At 53.8% G+C, this 16,446-nt stretch overlaps 1 protein-coding gene and 1 pseudogene across 1 annotated transcript; both read right to left on the reverse strand.

The window, feature by feature from the left end:
- The window catches only part of LOC135305609 (zinc finger protein 850-like), a 398,104-nt pseudogene that overhangs the window by 160,011 nt on the left and 221,647 nt on the right, over window positions 1–16,446 (reverse strand).
- LOC135305993 (serine/threonine-protein kinase pim-1-like) lies at window positions 3,250–15,540 on the reverse strand (the record flags this gene model as incomplete). Its single annotated transcript, XM_064429566.1, has 7 exons — window positions 15,493–15,540; window positions 12,354–12,452; window positions 5,145–5,246; window positions 4,975–5,025; window positions 4,404–4,770; window positions 3,579–3,755; window positions 3,250–3,329 (listed from the first exon to the last, which is right to left on the reverse strand). Coding segments are annotated over exons 1-7 (924 nt in total), but the record flags the coding sequence as incomplete, so codon positions are not given.

The following is a 16,446-nucleotide window of genomic DNA, read 5'->3' on the forward strand; positions in this document are numbered from 1 at the left end:
AATATGGTGAGTTTTGTGGATGGTTGTGAGCTCCACTTCCTGCCTAGAAATCCTGAAACTGCTTCTGAATGCTGCTCCTTCAGCTCTTGGACACCTTCTCACACAGAGCTGGGGAAAAAAATCCCCTGTTCTCTCGCTAAAGCGTGGGTTATGCCAAAGTTAGAGCTCTGTGGGAAATCTCTATCCATCCCTATCCTATTAATATATCCATACATGGGGGTGTGCATGGATTTGTCTTGTGTACAAAGGAAGGAGTGTGCAAGCAACGTGACTGACACTCTCACTGTCCGTGTTCATCCCATACCTATGGGTACAGAGACATTATGGAAACCCTGGCAGACACAGATCCTTCTGTCCCTGCGTACAGAGACATCCAAGAGCCCCTGGCACACACAGACCCTTCTGTCCATGGATACAGAGACATCCAAGAGCCCCTGGCACACACAGACCCTTCTGTCCATGGATACAGAGACATCCAAGAGCCCTGGCACACACAGATCCTTCTGTCCCTGGATACAGAGACATCCAAGAGCCCTGGCACACACAGACCCTTCTGTCCCTGGATACAGAGACACCCAAGAGCCCCTGGCACACACAGACCCTTCTGTCCCTGGGTACAGAGACATCCAAGAGCCCCTGGCACACACAGACCCTTCTGTCTCTGGAGGACGGAGCGCTGTGGGTGGGGGCGGTTGGAGGGCAGCGAGTACCGGACAGCAGGCCAGACCCGGCTCCAGCCCTGCCAGGCCCTGCCAAGGCTCAGTGCAGGATCCTCTGGAATGGGAAAGCCATTCAGCCTTCTCCCTGCCCAGAGGGGCAGTGCTGGCCTGGCAGCACAGGTTGTTTTCCCCTCAGGCTGCAGGAGATGAGAACACAACACTTGCCAGCACTGAGTGCGAGGCACAGATCCGGGTGCTCCCCATGAACCTCAGCTCTGGGAGCACTGTCTGCCCCAAGCTGCAGGGGCTGCAGTGGGAGCCCGGCTGGGCTCTGCCCTGGGGTCATCCTGCAGGGACAGCTGGAAACAGGGAGCATTCAGCTGCCACAAACAGCCAAGCCAGGGCTGCAGGGCAGCTGCTCCAGCCCGGACTGCACTGCTGTGTGCTGTGCTCTGGGGCTGGGGCTCCCCACACAGGGGACTGGACTGGAGTGCCAGAGGAGACAGAGAAGCTTCAGCTTCAGCCTCACTGACGTGCCTGCGTGGGCTGGGAAGAGTGGGGAGGCTCAAGGGGATTCACAGAGCTCATTCTGCTGCAAGGACAAGGAAAAGGGAGTGGGAACTCAGCAGTGAGGAGAGCTGAGGGCTGGAGAGTGGCTCTGAATGACACTGAAATGCCACTGGGCCTGTGAAACATTGCTGCTCCTCAGCCAGTGACAGCATGAGTCCCTAAACCTGGGGCTCAGCCCTCCTTGTGGTCAGGGGCAACAAGGAAGGCCAGCAAGTGATGGAGACAGCAACGGGCTGGGAATTCACTGGGGGAAAAAAGGGAGCATTTGAGAAGTAAAAGGCAGCTGGGGGAGAGAACTGTTCAGAGAAGGGCTGAGCTACATCTTGAGCAAGCTGAAAAATGTCATTTGGAGTCATCCCAGATTGATTTGATTTCAGAAGGTATTGAACAAGTTTAATTTTTGGGAGGTGTCACTCTGCAAACTTGAGCTGTGTTGCCAAAATGCTCAAGCAAGTCTGTGCTGCAGGTGACACCATTTCTTCTTTGGCTGATTCCGGCCCGGTGCTGAGCTCCAGCAGAGCCCTGGCAGAGCCCAGAGCAGCCTCAGCATCCGCAGAGCCCGGCTGCAAGGAGAGAAAGCAGAAACTGCCCGTCAGCTGAAGGCTCCTGTCCCCTTGTCCCAGCTGCCCGTGGTGCCCAGGCCGTGCTGGCCGTGCCCAGAGCTGTGCCCAGAGCTGCCCATCAGTGCTGCCTTTGGGAGCAGGGCAGGAGGGCAGGACGTGTCCCCAGCCTGCAACCAGCCATGGCACATCCACCTGCTCAGCAGCTGCCCAGAGCAGGATGCTCCTGTGCTCGCTGCCATCTCCCAAAAGCTCTGAGCCCACCCTGCCAAGCACACGGGGACCCACCTCATGCCATCCATGGCTGGAAGAAAAGCTGGTCCCAAACGATGTCCTCAGCCTGCTCCAAGGGCACGGCCCATCCACGCCACAGCTGCTCCCAAGAACTTCCTGATCCAGACTGGACCAACCAGAATGCTTCCTCTAGAAAAACAAACAACAAATTGTTGAAAATAGATTACAGACAAAAAGGGAAAAAAAGAACAAAGGTAAAAATCATATCTCTGTGAGGGGACTGAGGAAGGCCCAAGCCCTGCATGCCAGGGAAAAACCCAGCCATGTGTGAGCAAAGCCCAGGTTTTCTCCCTTCCCCCTGCACTGTCCCCCACAATAACCGTGATCCCAAAGCAAACAAGGGCAGTGGAGCTGCCCAAGCCCTTCCTTGCCTGCACAGCAAAGCAGCCCCTACACAGATTTGGGAGTCCCACCTCTGCTCCCACCATGGGGGTTTGTTTGTGTTGGTCTGGCTGCCCCAGCCCCAGCCCCAGCCTGGGGCACGGTGGGTGCTGGGGGCTGTTGGCAGGACCAGGAGCCCACTCCCATTTCGTACCCACCCCAGCCCATGCCCCCAGCCCTGCCAAAAGCAGCTGGGCAGCCGACTGAAGGATCAGCTGCATCTGCCTCAGCAAAAGGGGGGGGACCTTTGCTTCCCAGCCAGGCTGGGCAATACCCAAATCTGGGAGCATTTCCCCAGGTGTGGACTCATCTGCAAATTCCCTGTGGAGTTTGGCTTTGAAGAAGGTGCCACAATCAAAGTGCATCACCTTCAACTGCTGGTGGCCAGGTTGAGGAAGAGGTTGTCATCCTTCATGTCATCCTTCATGTCATCCTCGCTGTCTCCTGCAGCAGCAGCCCCACCTGGTACAGCTTCTCTGGGGGCTCCTTCTCCTTCCCTGGGGTGAGACCAGGCTGTCAGGGCTCTGCCCAGGGCCCCAGCTGTCAGGGAACCAGGACAAGCAAAACCTGCTTGGATGGCAGCCAGCAGGGCTGGGCAGAGCAGCTCAGCTCCAGCACAAGGGCTGCATGTTCCCATCCCATGACCCTGGTGCAGTGACACGGGCTGGCTTTCTTTGCTTCTCATTGCCAAGGCATGTGTGCAGCTGTAACTTACCAGGGCCCTGCAGCACAGTGTGCCTGTGGCTCTCTCCCTTCTTCTAGGGCAGATGAACATCCTGCATCCAAGGATGACAGAACACCTCTTCTAATGAGGGTCTGGCCAAGGGGTGCATGGATAAACACCACCCAATCAGATTTTGGCACTCTGGGGAGAGAAACCAGAAACTGCCCGTCAGCTGGAGAAGGCTCCTGTCTGCTTTGCCCCACTATTCCAATGCCCAGGCCATGCTGGATGCGCTCAGAGCTGGGCCTGAACTTTCCCCATCAATTCTTGGTTTTGGGGGAAGAGCAGGACATGTGCCACCTCCTCAGCAGCTGCCAGAGCGGGATGCTCCCGAGCCTGCTGCTGTCTCCCAGCACTGGTATTCCCCCTGTGCCAGAGAAGAGGATTCACCTGGAGAGAGCTGTTGTGGCAGTGAGAGCTGGCCCCAGCTGAAGTTCCAGCCCCTCCTGAAAGGCATCTTCCCACAGACCATCTCGTGCAGCAGGATGCCCAGGGACCAGATGGTAGCTGGCTCGCCATGGTACCAGCCAAAGCGGGTCCATTCCGGGGGGCTGTAGGATGGTGTTCCTGTGGAATACAGATGGAGTTCATCAGGGGGATGCTGCTGCTCCCAGAGCCTGGCCCCAGCATCCCTGGGCGTGTGGGGGCTGCAGCAGTGGCACAGAGGGTGACCACTGTCCTCTCACCAGCATCTGGGACTGGTGTACAAACTTGGGATTGCAAAAGAAGCCACTGGTATGGGAAGGGGACAGTGGAAGCCCTGGCTAGGCCTGACCATGACATGCAAAGGAAATACCCACTGCGTGCTGGGGAAAAACCATGCCCTCATTCTCCCTGTCTGCATTGACCCAAACATATTATAAAGGCAAGATAAACAGGGCAAGTGGAGCAGTCCAAGCCCTTCCTCTTGCCTGCACACCAAACCAGCTGGGGCACAGGTTCTGACCTCCCTCTCTGCTACCCTGACCCACAACTGTTTTTGTCAGGCTGGCTGCCCCAGCCCAGCCCCAGTCCTGGGCACAGTGGTGGGCAAAGGCTGCCAGCAGGGATGGAAGATGGCTCCCCACCCAGCCCTGCTCTAAAGCAACTCAGCTGCAGATTCAGTCCCCTGAGTGGCAGCAAAAGGGAGAATCCCCGCTGCCACACCCAGCTTGGGCTGTGAGATCTTGGGCTGTGAGATGCCAGGAGCAGGAGCACAGTCCTGTGTAGGCTCACCTGCAAAGTGAGTGTAGGCTGTGTCTTGCAGGTAGGTGCCACAGCCAAAGTCAATCAGTTTGGCCTGCCCGGTGGCCAGGTCAACCAGGATGTTCTCTGGTTTGATATCGCGGTGCAGGACCCCGCAGCTGGTGCAGTGCCGCACGGCCTCCAGCACCTGGCGGAACAGCTGCCGCGCCACCTCCTCGCGCAGGAACCCCCGTGCCCGAATGAAATGCAGGAGGTCCTGAGACTGCTCTGGCCGCTCCAGCACCATCACAATGTCGCTGGGCAGCTCAAGCCACTCCAGCAGCTGGACGACACCGGGAAAGCCTGTGGACACCTTGTCCTGCAGCACAACCTCCAGGGGAGCGCTGGTGCCGTCGGGCTGCAGGAGGAGCACGATGCTGTCAGTGGGGCCGATGCTGGGCCAGGGCTGGGCAACCCCTCAGCCAGCCCGGGATGCTCTGCACCCTGCGCTGGCCCCACGCCCGCTCTCCCTCGGGATGTCCTGGCGGCTTCCACCATGCCGGGGCTCGGCTCATCCCCGCCCGGCACGGCCCGGCTTCTCCCGCTGTCCTGGCTCACTCACCAGCTCGCTCCAATGCCAGATGCGGTTCCGAGGCACCCTTTTGATGGCTACCTGCAAGCCAAGGGGAGCAGCGGGCTCAGCTCAACGCCCGCCCTGCCCAGCCCCATCCTCCTCCTCCTCCTCCTCCTGCGCCCCCTCCTCCTCCACCCGCCGCCGGTCCCGCCGCTCACCGGGGCGCCGTCCGAGAGCCGCGTTGCTGCGAAGACGCTGCCGAATCCGCCGCACCCCAGCAGGGAACCCAGCCGGTACCGCTCCTGCAGGGACTCCTGCGCCTTCCCTGCGGGCGGGACGCGGCTGTCAGCGCTCGGCCCGGGGCCAGCAACGGCCCCCGAGCGCCCCTCACCCGGCCCGGCCCGGCCATCCCCCGGCGTTCTCTCTTTGGAACGCGACCCGGGAGCTGCGGGGCCGGGGGCCGCGCTGCCGAGCGGCGGAGCTCGGGCCGGGCAAGCCGCAGCGGAGGCGGCGGGAGCGGCGGGGCCGCGTGTGTCCTCCGCGGGCCCCGGGAGGAGCCGGGGCCGGGGCCGGGGTCGGGGTCGGGGCCGGGGCCGGGGCCGGGGCCGGGGTCGGGGCCGGGGCCGGGCTCGTGCCAGGCGGAGCCAAAAGCCAGCAATACCACCCCAGCCCCAGGCACTGATCCCCGCCCAGCAGCGCCACCGCCAGCACGGCCAGAGCCGGGCTGCGACCAGACCTCGGTGGGACGGCCGGGGGCGGGCACGGGGCAGCCCCGCCCGGGGCCGGGGGCGGGCCGGGGGCATGGCCCAGCCCGGCACGGGGAGAGGGAGGCGGGGAGAGGAGGGGAGACCGGGAAAGGGAGAGCGGGAGAGGTACGGGACAGCGGGAGAGGGAGAGGGAGAGGAGAACGGAATCTAAAGTTTCTTCTCTCGCTGCTGCTGCCGCTGCTGCTGCTGCTGCCGCTGCTGCTGCTGCTGCTGCCGCTGCTGCTGCTGCAACTGAAGCTCCGGGGCCGTTTGTCCCCGTGTCCGTTTGTCCGTTGCCCGCTCGCCCCGCCCCGAGCCCCACGTTCCCCGAGGGCAGCCCCTGAGCCTGTCCAAACACGGGAACTTTGCCGAGTTCAGCCAGAGTCTGGATTCCTGCACAGTGGCTCAGGAATCCCCTCGGTCCCTGCTGTGCATTGTCCCTGCTGAGGGTCAAACACTCTCAGAGCGCGTTCCCTGAATGCAGAATTTGTACCTGACACAAACACTGCACTTACGTCTCCAGCATTGCTTTCCAAGAAAAACAGGGAAAGCCAAACTGTGTGTAGGTCATGGTATTTTAAAATGTCTAAAACTTGCCAACTCATGGCTCTTAGAGGTGAGATCTGTTCGGAATTAATGGGATGGACAACTAGTGCAAGATGGAAAAGGGGAGCATAAAAATAAATCGAGAAAAACGTCTTGAATTGTTTCAATTTTCATTTAATTTCTTAAAAGCTCTTTTTGTTTTTCCAGAATCTTCTCCTCAGTCCTGTTTGCTTTTTCCAAGAACCTTTCCTAGAGAACGAGGTGCAGCTTCTGTCACAAGGTTGCCACCAACTGCAGTTTTCCACACTGTGTGTGCAGCACAACTCTTGCAGCAAAGCAGGACAAATATTTGAAGAACTTGACAGCTTGTTCTTGTCTTTTCCTTGTGGGCTGGGCAGTTGTGCCATTGGTAAGGTTTTCATTGTTACTGTTCTACCCCAAGAAAACATGACAGGCTACCAAGAACTCCTGGGGAATGCAAGCCTGACTGAATGCAGAGAAACAATCTGGAGAGCCTGCAGCCAGAAGTGGAGAGCTGTGTGATCATCATTCCAACACCCCCAAGGACATCTTGAAAGTGATCTAGAAGATGAAAATGGGCTGACAGAGGGAGTTTGTTTCTGTGCTCAGTTCAGATTCTGCTACATCTGAAATAAATTCTACAGTCTCCATCTAAATCAAGAGTACAATCAGTTCATGAAAAGCCCCAGAACAATCTGCACCTCTCAGGAGATGACTGAAAGAATCTGTAAAGGAAAAATGCAGAAGAAATGAATTTCTCAGTACTGCAGTATTTGCCTGCCTGAAACCCTCCTCCATCTCCTCCCCATGCCTGGATCTGTTGGTGTCAGTTCTGTATTTGCTGGTGCCTCCAGCCCTGAATCCCCTCATCTACAGCCTGAGGAACCAGGAGCTCAAGGCTGCAGTGAGGAGACTGATGACTGGACATCTTAGGAAGCATTAAACTGATTGCCAATTTCGACAAATCACTTGTAATAAAAGTCATCTTTTATAGCTCTTATGGTTTGGTTCTTTGATTTCCCTGTCTTTTTTTTTTTTTTTTTTTTTTTAATATTCTGCCTAAAGCTAGATCATTGTTTCTGCTAATTCTGACTTTGTTTCTCTCCACATTCACCGTGGCCGCAAACTGTGACAATGAGGAGCTGTGCACTCAGTGGCTTTAGACAAATTAAGAATCTCCCAGCAGAGTTTTCTCCAGAGATGCCCTTTTGTTGCCTTCTCTGGAGCTGCAGCAGCAATGTCTGTGTGCAGAGCTGGGGGCAGATCAGTGCTGGCCCAGCAGCTGTGTCCAGCAGCAGCAGCAGCAGCACTTGGTGTTGCCAGTGCTGCTGCCGTGGCCCTGCCCCGCTGCCCTGGTGGCCCTGGTGTTGCTACAGGGCCTGAGTGCTCTCGGGGCCGGGCACAGTCCTGGGGGTGGCAGTGCCGGGGCTGCAGCAGGGACAGGCCATGGGCACTGCTGGGGCAGCGCTGACGCCTCAGGCCAGGCCCTGGGGGCTGCAGGCTCCTTGCCCAGGCTCTCTCAAGAACACGGCCAGGCCAATGCTCAGCACGGAAAAGCCCCAGGGTGAGCAGTCCCAGGCTGGCCGTGGGCAGGCTGGGGGCAAACAGCATGGCTGGGGCTCTGCAAGGGCCCTGGGGGAGACGGGAAGGAGCAGCAGAGCAGGGGCTGATCCATCCCCAGTGCGCTGCACAGCCCAGGGCAGCGTCCCAGAGCATCCTCATGGAGCTGCCAACAACATCCCCCCTCTGCAGCCCTGGCCTCTCCCCCAGCTCACACAGGTGCCGCATCCTTGCAGGCACAGCCACGGCAGCACTGGCTCAGGAGCCCCTGTTTGCATTGCACAGAGCAGGCAGGAGCACCCCCATGCTGTTGCTTGTGGGGACATGAACCTGAGGGAGCACAAATGCCATCAGCCCCTGGGGCCAGCAAGGGCTGGGGGACACCAGGGAAACCACTCCGGTTTATTGTGACAAACATTTGAGATCATCAAGTCCAACCTGCACCCTAACACTTCCTTGTCTACCCAGAGCATCGTCCAGTTAACCACCGCTCCCTCATGTGCTTTCAACCAAACTTCTCTTCCAGACCCCTCATCAGCCTTTTTGGCCTTCTCTGGACACGCTCCAGCCCCTCCATGTCCTTCCTAAATTGGGGACCCAGAACTGGACACAGCACTCGAGGTGTGGCCTCACCAGTGCTGAGCACTGGAGAAGAATCACTGCCCTGCTCCTGCTGGCCACACCATTCCTGATCCAGGCCAGGAGCCATTGGCCTTCTTGGCCACCTGGCCACACTGCTGCCTCATGTCCAGCCTGCTGTCCATCAGTCCCTGCAGGTCCCTTTCTGTCTGGCTGCTCTCCAGCCACTCTGTCCCCAGCCTGTAGTGCTGCAGGGGTTGTTGTGGCCAAAGTGCAGGACCCAGCACTGGGACTTGTTCAACCTCACCTTGTTGGATTTGGGCCCTGGATCCAGCCTGTCCAGGGCCCTGTGCAGAGCCCTCCTACCCTCCAGCACATCCACACTCACACCCAGCTTGGTGTCATCTGCAAATTTGCTGATGCTGGACTCAGTCCCCTCATGCAGATCATCAGTGCAGATACTGAAATCCACGCTGGGTGGCTCTGATCCCTCGGCCATCCTGTGGGTGCCCTGTGATGGCTCTCAAGGTGATCTGTTCCATAACCTTGCCGGCACCCAGGTCAGGCTGACAGGTCTGGAGTTCCCCAGATCCTCCTTCCAGCCCCTCTTGGGGATGGGCTCACATTGGCACCTCCACTCCTCTGGGACCTCCCTGCTGATCCAGGACTGATGGTAAATGATGGAGAGCAGCTTGGGGAGCTCATCCACCAGTTCCCTTATCCCACTGGGATGGATCCCATCAGCTCCCAGAGACACCTGTGAGCACCTGAGTGGCTCAGCAGGTCCCCAGCTGCTTCCTCCTGGATTCCAGGGGGCTGTTCTGCTCCCTGTGCCCATCTACCAGCTCAGGAGAACACTTGTCCTGAGGATGGCCTGTCTTATTGTTGAAAACTGAGGCAAAGAAGGGGTGAAGTACCTCAGCTTTTTACTCATCTTTGGTAACTATATACCCCACAATAAAAAAATGCTGGTTGTCCTTACCCCTCTTTTTACCATTAATGTACTTATAAAAACATTTTTATTATCCTTCACAGAAATATCCAAGTTAAGTTCTGACTGAGCTTTCACCCCTCTCATTTCCTTTCTGCATGACCTAACAACATCCTTAAACATTTCTTGATTTACTTGCCTCTACGTCCAGAGGTGGTGCACCCTCTTTTTAACCCCTAAAAATATCCTTTTTAATCCCTTTTTAATCCCCCTTTTCCTTGAAAAGCTCCATGCCCAGCCCAGCCAGTCATTTCCCCCTCTGGGTCGTCTTTCTGCACAAAGGGACAGCCTACTCTTGCTCCATCAAGATTTCTTTTTTGAAGTGTTTCCATCCTTCCTGGAACCCTGTGTTTTTAAGGGCTGTTTGTCTTTAAAAAATCAATACCTGATTTGGTACTCCCCAAATCTGCATCCTCAACAGGCCCAAGTCTGCCCTTAAAAGTCCAGTGTAGAAGATTTATTGATGCCCCTCCTTCTTTTACAGAATATTTAAAAAGTCAATAATTTCATTGTGACTGTGCCCTAAACAGCCTCTGACCAGCACTTCTCCCACCAGACCTTCTCTGTTCATGAACAGCAGGAGACAGAGCTTTCCTTGGGAGTGGGAATTGCAGGAAACCTCCCCAAAGTGCAGCTTGGAAGGTTCAGGCTGGAGCTGAGGAGAAAGCAAAGTCCCTGCCAGGGTGGAATTGTGGTGCTCGAGGTGTGGCAGCGTGAGGCTGGGCCATGGCCGGCTCTGTGTGCCAGGAGCCGGCAGCGCTGGGTGCAGGGAGCCCAGGGAGGGCACAGAAACGCTGGCTGAGAAATGCTGGGGCACAGCGAGAGGGGCGAGTGCAGCCGGCCAGGGCACAGGAGCAGCACGCACAGGGGGCACAGCCTGCAGGACAGATGGCCAAGGGCTGGGCAGGGCTGGCAGGGCCACAGGCACCCAGGCCTTTGTGCCCTGGGCCCGGGCAGTGCCTCTGGAGGCCCCACAGCAGGAACTTTCCTGGCAGGGGCTGCACTTTGGCTCTCCCTCGGCCTCCCTGGCCAGGCTGGCAGGGGCTGCAGGTTGATGGCATTTGTCCTTGCTGCCCCTCACATCCCCCTGCCCCACAGAGAGCCCCGAGCCACCCGTGAGGGACAGGCCCTGCTGGCCCAGGCTGGGCTCAGGGCTTGGCCTTTCTGCTTCCCCCAGCCAGCCCAGGCCTTGCTCAGCATTGCAGTTCCCTGCCTGAGCCTGGGCTCCCTGCACTCCTGGCCTCAAGGATCTGCTCTCACCAGTCCCTGGGGAGCCTTTGGCACTCCCTGCCCTCACTGGGGCCCAACCATGCTCCAAGGCAATTGGAGTTTTGCTTCTGACTCCTTGAGCAGCTTCTTCATCCTTCTCTCAGTGCCTGAGGCTCCTGGACCCAGCCCCAAATCTACCGTGGGGCTGATTAAAATACAGAAAGCCCTCAGGAGCTCTTTCTCTTCCTTCAATTTTCCTCCAAGTCTCCAGGGCTTGTGAAGCTGCTTGGAGTCAGTTTGGAGTTCTGTTAAGGAGGGAGATTTCAAAGTGCACCCACAGCATGATGTTTGGTTTTAATAACGTGTGTGGGTTTTTATTTTTCAGTTCAGAAAAGAGGTGAAAGAATGATTCCCCAGGTGATCTTGATGCTGAATGTCTCCCTAGGAGATCTGGGCATGGAGAGGAACAAGCCCCTTGCAGGCTGACCCATTTTGGACAACCTGCTCCTCACCCCAGCCTCACCATGTCTGACATGGCCCACCTGGGACTGACATCCCAAAACATAAAAAAGTATGCATTTTTAAAATAAATAAAATTGATTAATTTATAAAATTATAATTATATTTTTTAATTTATATTAGTATTACTGTTTATTTCTATTACCTTTGATATTTATGTGAAAAATTGAATACATTTTTAGCAATCAAAAAATTATTTGCCATTGGCTTTAAATAAAACAATTCCTTTCATTAAATCATTGACCACTACTGTCCATTTATTTCTCCTTCTTAATGCTAATTAGTGCTATTTTTAGATCTTTTGACATATTTTTTTATTATTTTCACGCACAGGGTAAAAGGGGCCACTTTGGGGTCCCTGGAGACATTTCTGGGGCACATTTGGGGCAGTTTAGGGTCTGGGCAGTGGGATAAACAAGTCCACTGAATTTAAGGATCAAATAATTATCTTTATTATTTTTGCAAGCAAGAATAAGCAAGGACAGCGCTGGGCGGCCCGGAGTCTCCGCTCCACTTTGGCTCACAAAATTCCTATCCCCTGAGTCCACCTTTTATTGCCTTCTTCTCCGGGTTTAGGGATGACGTGATCTGTCTTCTGCGCTTGCTCATTCAGTTGCTAGGGGGTCTTTTTCTGCCTTCTGGTGGTCGTGGGATGAAGGCTTAGTCCCCCTTAGTCTTCCTCTTTGTGAACACTGAGTGAACTTAAGCCTTATAAGGCATATCTATACAGAACACTATACACTTTTCTGCAAGCTAAGCAATTCTTACTAGTACTATACACTTTCTGCAAGCTAAGCAATTCTAGCGAGTTTAAGGATTGTTGTTACAGCTGCTTCTCATTACTTTCCTTTCACAGGGCATACCTTTACAATGGAATTCCCAAGGCACTATAGTAAACCAGCAACCATATGTATCTGCACAAGAAGTTTTCTTAGCTATTTAACTATTGTTTTATATTGTATAGTTATTTAGCTATTGATTTAATTAATGAACAAATGTATTACTACTTATTACACATGCCACCAAACTGAAGACTGGCATTATCCCATCCTCTATTTCCCTCTGGCATTCTCTTTCAGAGCACAGATGAGACAAAAACAGACAGTAGAACTTGAGTCAATCTTTACCTTCAAAAGAAATTCAAGAGTCCCTCGCAAAGACCAATGCTTTGTCAGTTCTGGAGTCGCTCACAGAGACCAATTCTCCGCCAATTGACAGCGCTGGCTGACAGAAACCAATGCCGTGCCAACAACTACCGTGGCAATGGCCGAGTGCAGCCGCCTGAAGGCGCCGAGGCTGCGAACGAGCAGCCAGGGCCGAGCTCTGGCGCTGAGGCCGCAGCGCCGGCACAGACGCTGAGGGCCCGGGCGCGGTTACCAGGCAACCGCGGCACCGAGCGCGGGCCGGGCCGGGCTGGGCCTCTTGCATTGCCAAAGGACATTGGCACTGTCCCTGCTGACTGGACTCGTGTGCTTGCTGCAGAGCCTTTCTGTAGCCAGGAAAGTTTAAAATGTGCTGACAAAGGCACCTGTGGCAGGTCTGTACACTGCTTTTTGTACAGCACCAGGATTCCATCCTGGCTGCAGCCCCAGGAGGGGCTGAGGCAGCTGCAGAGGGGCTCAGCCTGGAGAAAAGGAGGCTCAGGGGGCCCTTCTGCCTCTGCACAACTCCCTGACAGGAGGGACAGCCGGGGTTCGGGCTGTGCTCCCAGGAACAGGCACAGCAGCAGAGGGAACGGCCTCAGGCCTGGCCAGGGCAGGCTCAGCGTGGACACCAGGAGGAATTTCCCCAGGGAAAGGCTGCTCAGGCCTTGGCAGGGGCTGCCCAGGGAGCTTTGCAGTGCTCATCCCTGCAGCTGTCCCAGGAAGGCCTGCAGGTGGCACTCAGGGCTCTGGGCTGGGGACAAGGTGGGCATCAAGCACTGCTGGGACTCCATGGTCTCACAGAGCTTTCCCAGCCTTCATGATTCCATGAGTCTATGATTCCATGAAGGCATGATTCAAAACAGAGTTGAACTCAAATCTATCATACACAAATATTACAAAGGTCAAAGTTCACATGACAGAAATTTAAGATGATTCTTTAAGATTGAAAGAATCATATGTCCATGTTGCATACAGGTAAAGCCCTATAAAAGAAGAGCCTTGTTATCCTTGTAAAATGATGGCTCAGGCCTGCTACTTTGGCTAAGTACAGCTAACAGCTAGCCTGACAAGTTCCTGTGAGAAAGGAATTTGCACCTGGGAGAAGAAAGACTTCTACCCATATCTTCTATGCAGGAGACAAGAATGGAAACATCGTTAGAGAGGAAAGGTTTTGACTGACACCTGCATGAGCAACTACTAACCAATGAACTGAGTGGCAGTAAGCTACTAAGCAATTAAAATTAAACAGAAAGCCTTTAGAAAACCATAGAAATATGAGCTGTGAAGAATAAAGATGGGCTGTTGTGCATGAAGAAATAGGTGTCTTGCCTGATGCCAATGGAAAAACTTCCAGAGCAGGCCTCACTTGGCAGAACAAAGGCAAATGACTCAGTGAAATCGTGGAGGCACCAGGAGATTCCTTACAGATTCTTGAGCTACGTGCTCTCATCAGAGTGTTTGAAAAGTGGCCAAATGATCCCCTTAACATTGTTTCTGATTCTCTTTATGTAGTGGTGTTGTCCAGCGCATGAAGCGACCACTGCTGGAAGAATTCCAGAGAAATCCAGGACCAGGGGTTGTGGCAACTCTTTTTGCAACTGTGCCAGTGTCTCAATTCTCACAAACAGGATTATTTCATTACCCATATTTGGAATTACTCTGGATTGGAGGGAGGCCTGGCCTTAGGTAAGGAGAAGGCTGGCCAATTGGTGGCACCACTCTGGGCCTCTGCTTCTCACAGCATCAATAAATTTGGCCAAGCCAGAAGGGCTGACGAGCTTTTCATCAAAGTGTGAAAGTTTTACCCAAACAATTTGGAATATGGCTGCAGGATGCTGAGGGAATTGTCACAAGCTGTCCACAGGGCCAGGCTATGATTGCTGGATTGGGTCCTGGAGCCAACCCCAGTGGTTCAGGGCCCCTGCAGCTGTGGCAAACTGATGTGACCATCTGCGCCTCTTTGGGTTGCTTTAAACGCATTCATGTGACCACAGACACCTTTTCTGCCATGGCTCGGGCCACTCCTGTGACAAGTGAAGGCTCTGGCTTTGGCATTCCACACTGGCCAGGCTGCTTTGCTGTTATGGGCTTGCCTCAGGAAATCAGAACACACAACGGGGCAGGATACACAGCCTGGCAAACCCAGGATTTCTCAGCTCCTTGGGGAGTGAAGCACAGCACAGGCATTCCAGGGAACTCCGCACGTCAGCTGTCATCAAAAGGACACATCAGGTCCTGAAAGGACTGCTTGATAAACAAAAAATGGGGCAGGATGGGCTGAGCCCACAGGACAGAGTGCTGAAAGCCGTCCATGCTATGAATCCTCTATGGTTAGTAGGCAATCACAGTGAACCACCAGCATTAACACATTACTCAGGTTTGCAGCAAGATTCTGAATTGGTACAGCATCAGCCAGAAGTTTATTTTAAAAATCCTAGGACAGGGTTATGGGAAGGACCTGCAGATTTACTGATGTGGGGAAGGGGTTATGTTTGTGGCATTACAGACAAAGAACCCTGATGGATACCAGCAAAGTGGGTTCATCTCTGGACACTCTGATCCCTAATACCGCTAATGAACCTACAACCAGCAACACCTGAAAACATCCATTGCCCTCAGAGCTGGAAATGCTTTTGTTATCCTTGGGTGAGATTAGAATGAGTGGGTGTGGAGCACACAGGTGGTGTGAGTTTGAGGGAGGAAGCTTTGCAAGGTGTGGGGTGTGCAGCTGTTGGCACAGCCAAGAATTCAATACCTGGGTGGTGTTATCCCAAGTGACACGAAGAACAGGAAATTCCCCTGAAGCTGCTCAAGAAGCACTGAGCTTGTTTGAAAATCAAGAGCAGTTGGGGCAGGCTATTCAGTGGTATCATAGTGAACTCCAGAAGCTTGAGCAGAAAGAGAGAGAATAAAATCAAGGCTATTGAGTGTGGTAAGGAAATATTTATCCCTAGGACCTGGGGAGTTAGACCTGATCAGAGGGAACAAAGAAAGAGAAGCTGGAAAGAAAGGAACCAGGAAAGAAGGAACAGAGGAAGGGCTCAAAGAGCAAGAGGCACAGTTAGTTCAGATTTTGTCCCTTATCTCAGAGGGGAAGGGTTCTTTACCAATGAGCAAGATGAAGAACAGCTTTAAATTAGAGAGGTGGGGTTTTGGGAGATTTTTTTCTATTGGCTGTAGTATGTGGTAACATCTGTAGTGCAGAGGAAATTAACCCACCAGGATGGCACTGACAGAATATGTGGCTTACTTGGGCCAAGGCTGCTGGGGTGGATTCCTCTCGTTTATCCTTGGCCATGCCTGGAGATCCCTTCCGCACAGGTCTAATTGGTATCCCAGTGAGTGATTTTACTGGTTTTGCAAGGTGGGTAGGAGCTAGAGGAAAGCCATACGTGGAAGCAAATAGATCAAGCATGGAGAATCATTGGTGTAACATCAGCAGAGGTGGTACAAAATTGGACAGATGCAAAAGGCTGGGAATTAAGCCAAAGGGCGAAGGCTTCCAAGCAGGAATGATAACACACACAATCCCTGAATGAAACCGGACTAGAACCCCAAGAACCAGACCTGTTAGGATCAGCTCCTGGAAATTACTGCTTGTTTTTTAACTACTTTCTGGAAGCAAAAATAACCAATTTGAGCAATGTTCTAGTCCCACATTCCAAAAATAATAGTGTCATCCTTAATCCCAATTCTACATTATATCAGAACAAGGCCAAATATTGCCACAATTGGACTTATCCTGGCAGTGCTGGTGCAAATGAGACTGTAAGAAAGCTTCCACTTGGTGTCTTTTTAATCTGTGGGGACAGAGCCTGGCCTGCAATTCCAAGTAATCCCTTTGGTGGAACTTGTTATCTAGGAAAACTAAGCATGTTTGCCCCTAGCATGTGACAAATGCTGAATCAGACTATCTGGAGAGCAGGACACAGCAGAAGAACTAAAAGAGCAATCACAGGCTTAGGATCTAATTGTCATGATCATGTAGAGCTTTGGGGTGCTCCAGCACGAATCTCAGTATCATTCCTTGCTCCAGGTGTTGTGGCTGCTCAGGCTTTGACTACACTGAATAAGTTTGGATGCTGGGCAGCTAAACAACTGAACACAGCTTCAGCTGTTCTAAATCAAATGCTCACTGGTGTAGATAGTATTAGCCATGGCACACTGCAAAATAGAGCTGCTGTAGATTTGTTGTTGTTAGCAC

This window comes from Passer domesticus, chromosome 8, assembly GCF_036417665.1.
Source record: "Passer domesticus isolate bPasDom1 chromosome 8, bPasDom1.hap1, whole genome shotgun sequence".
Classification (NCBI taxonomy): Eukaryota; Metazoa; Chordata; class Aves; order Passeriformes; family Passeridae; genus Passer; species Passer domesticus.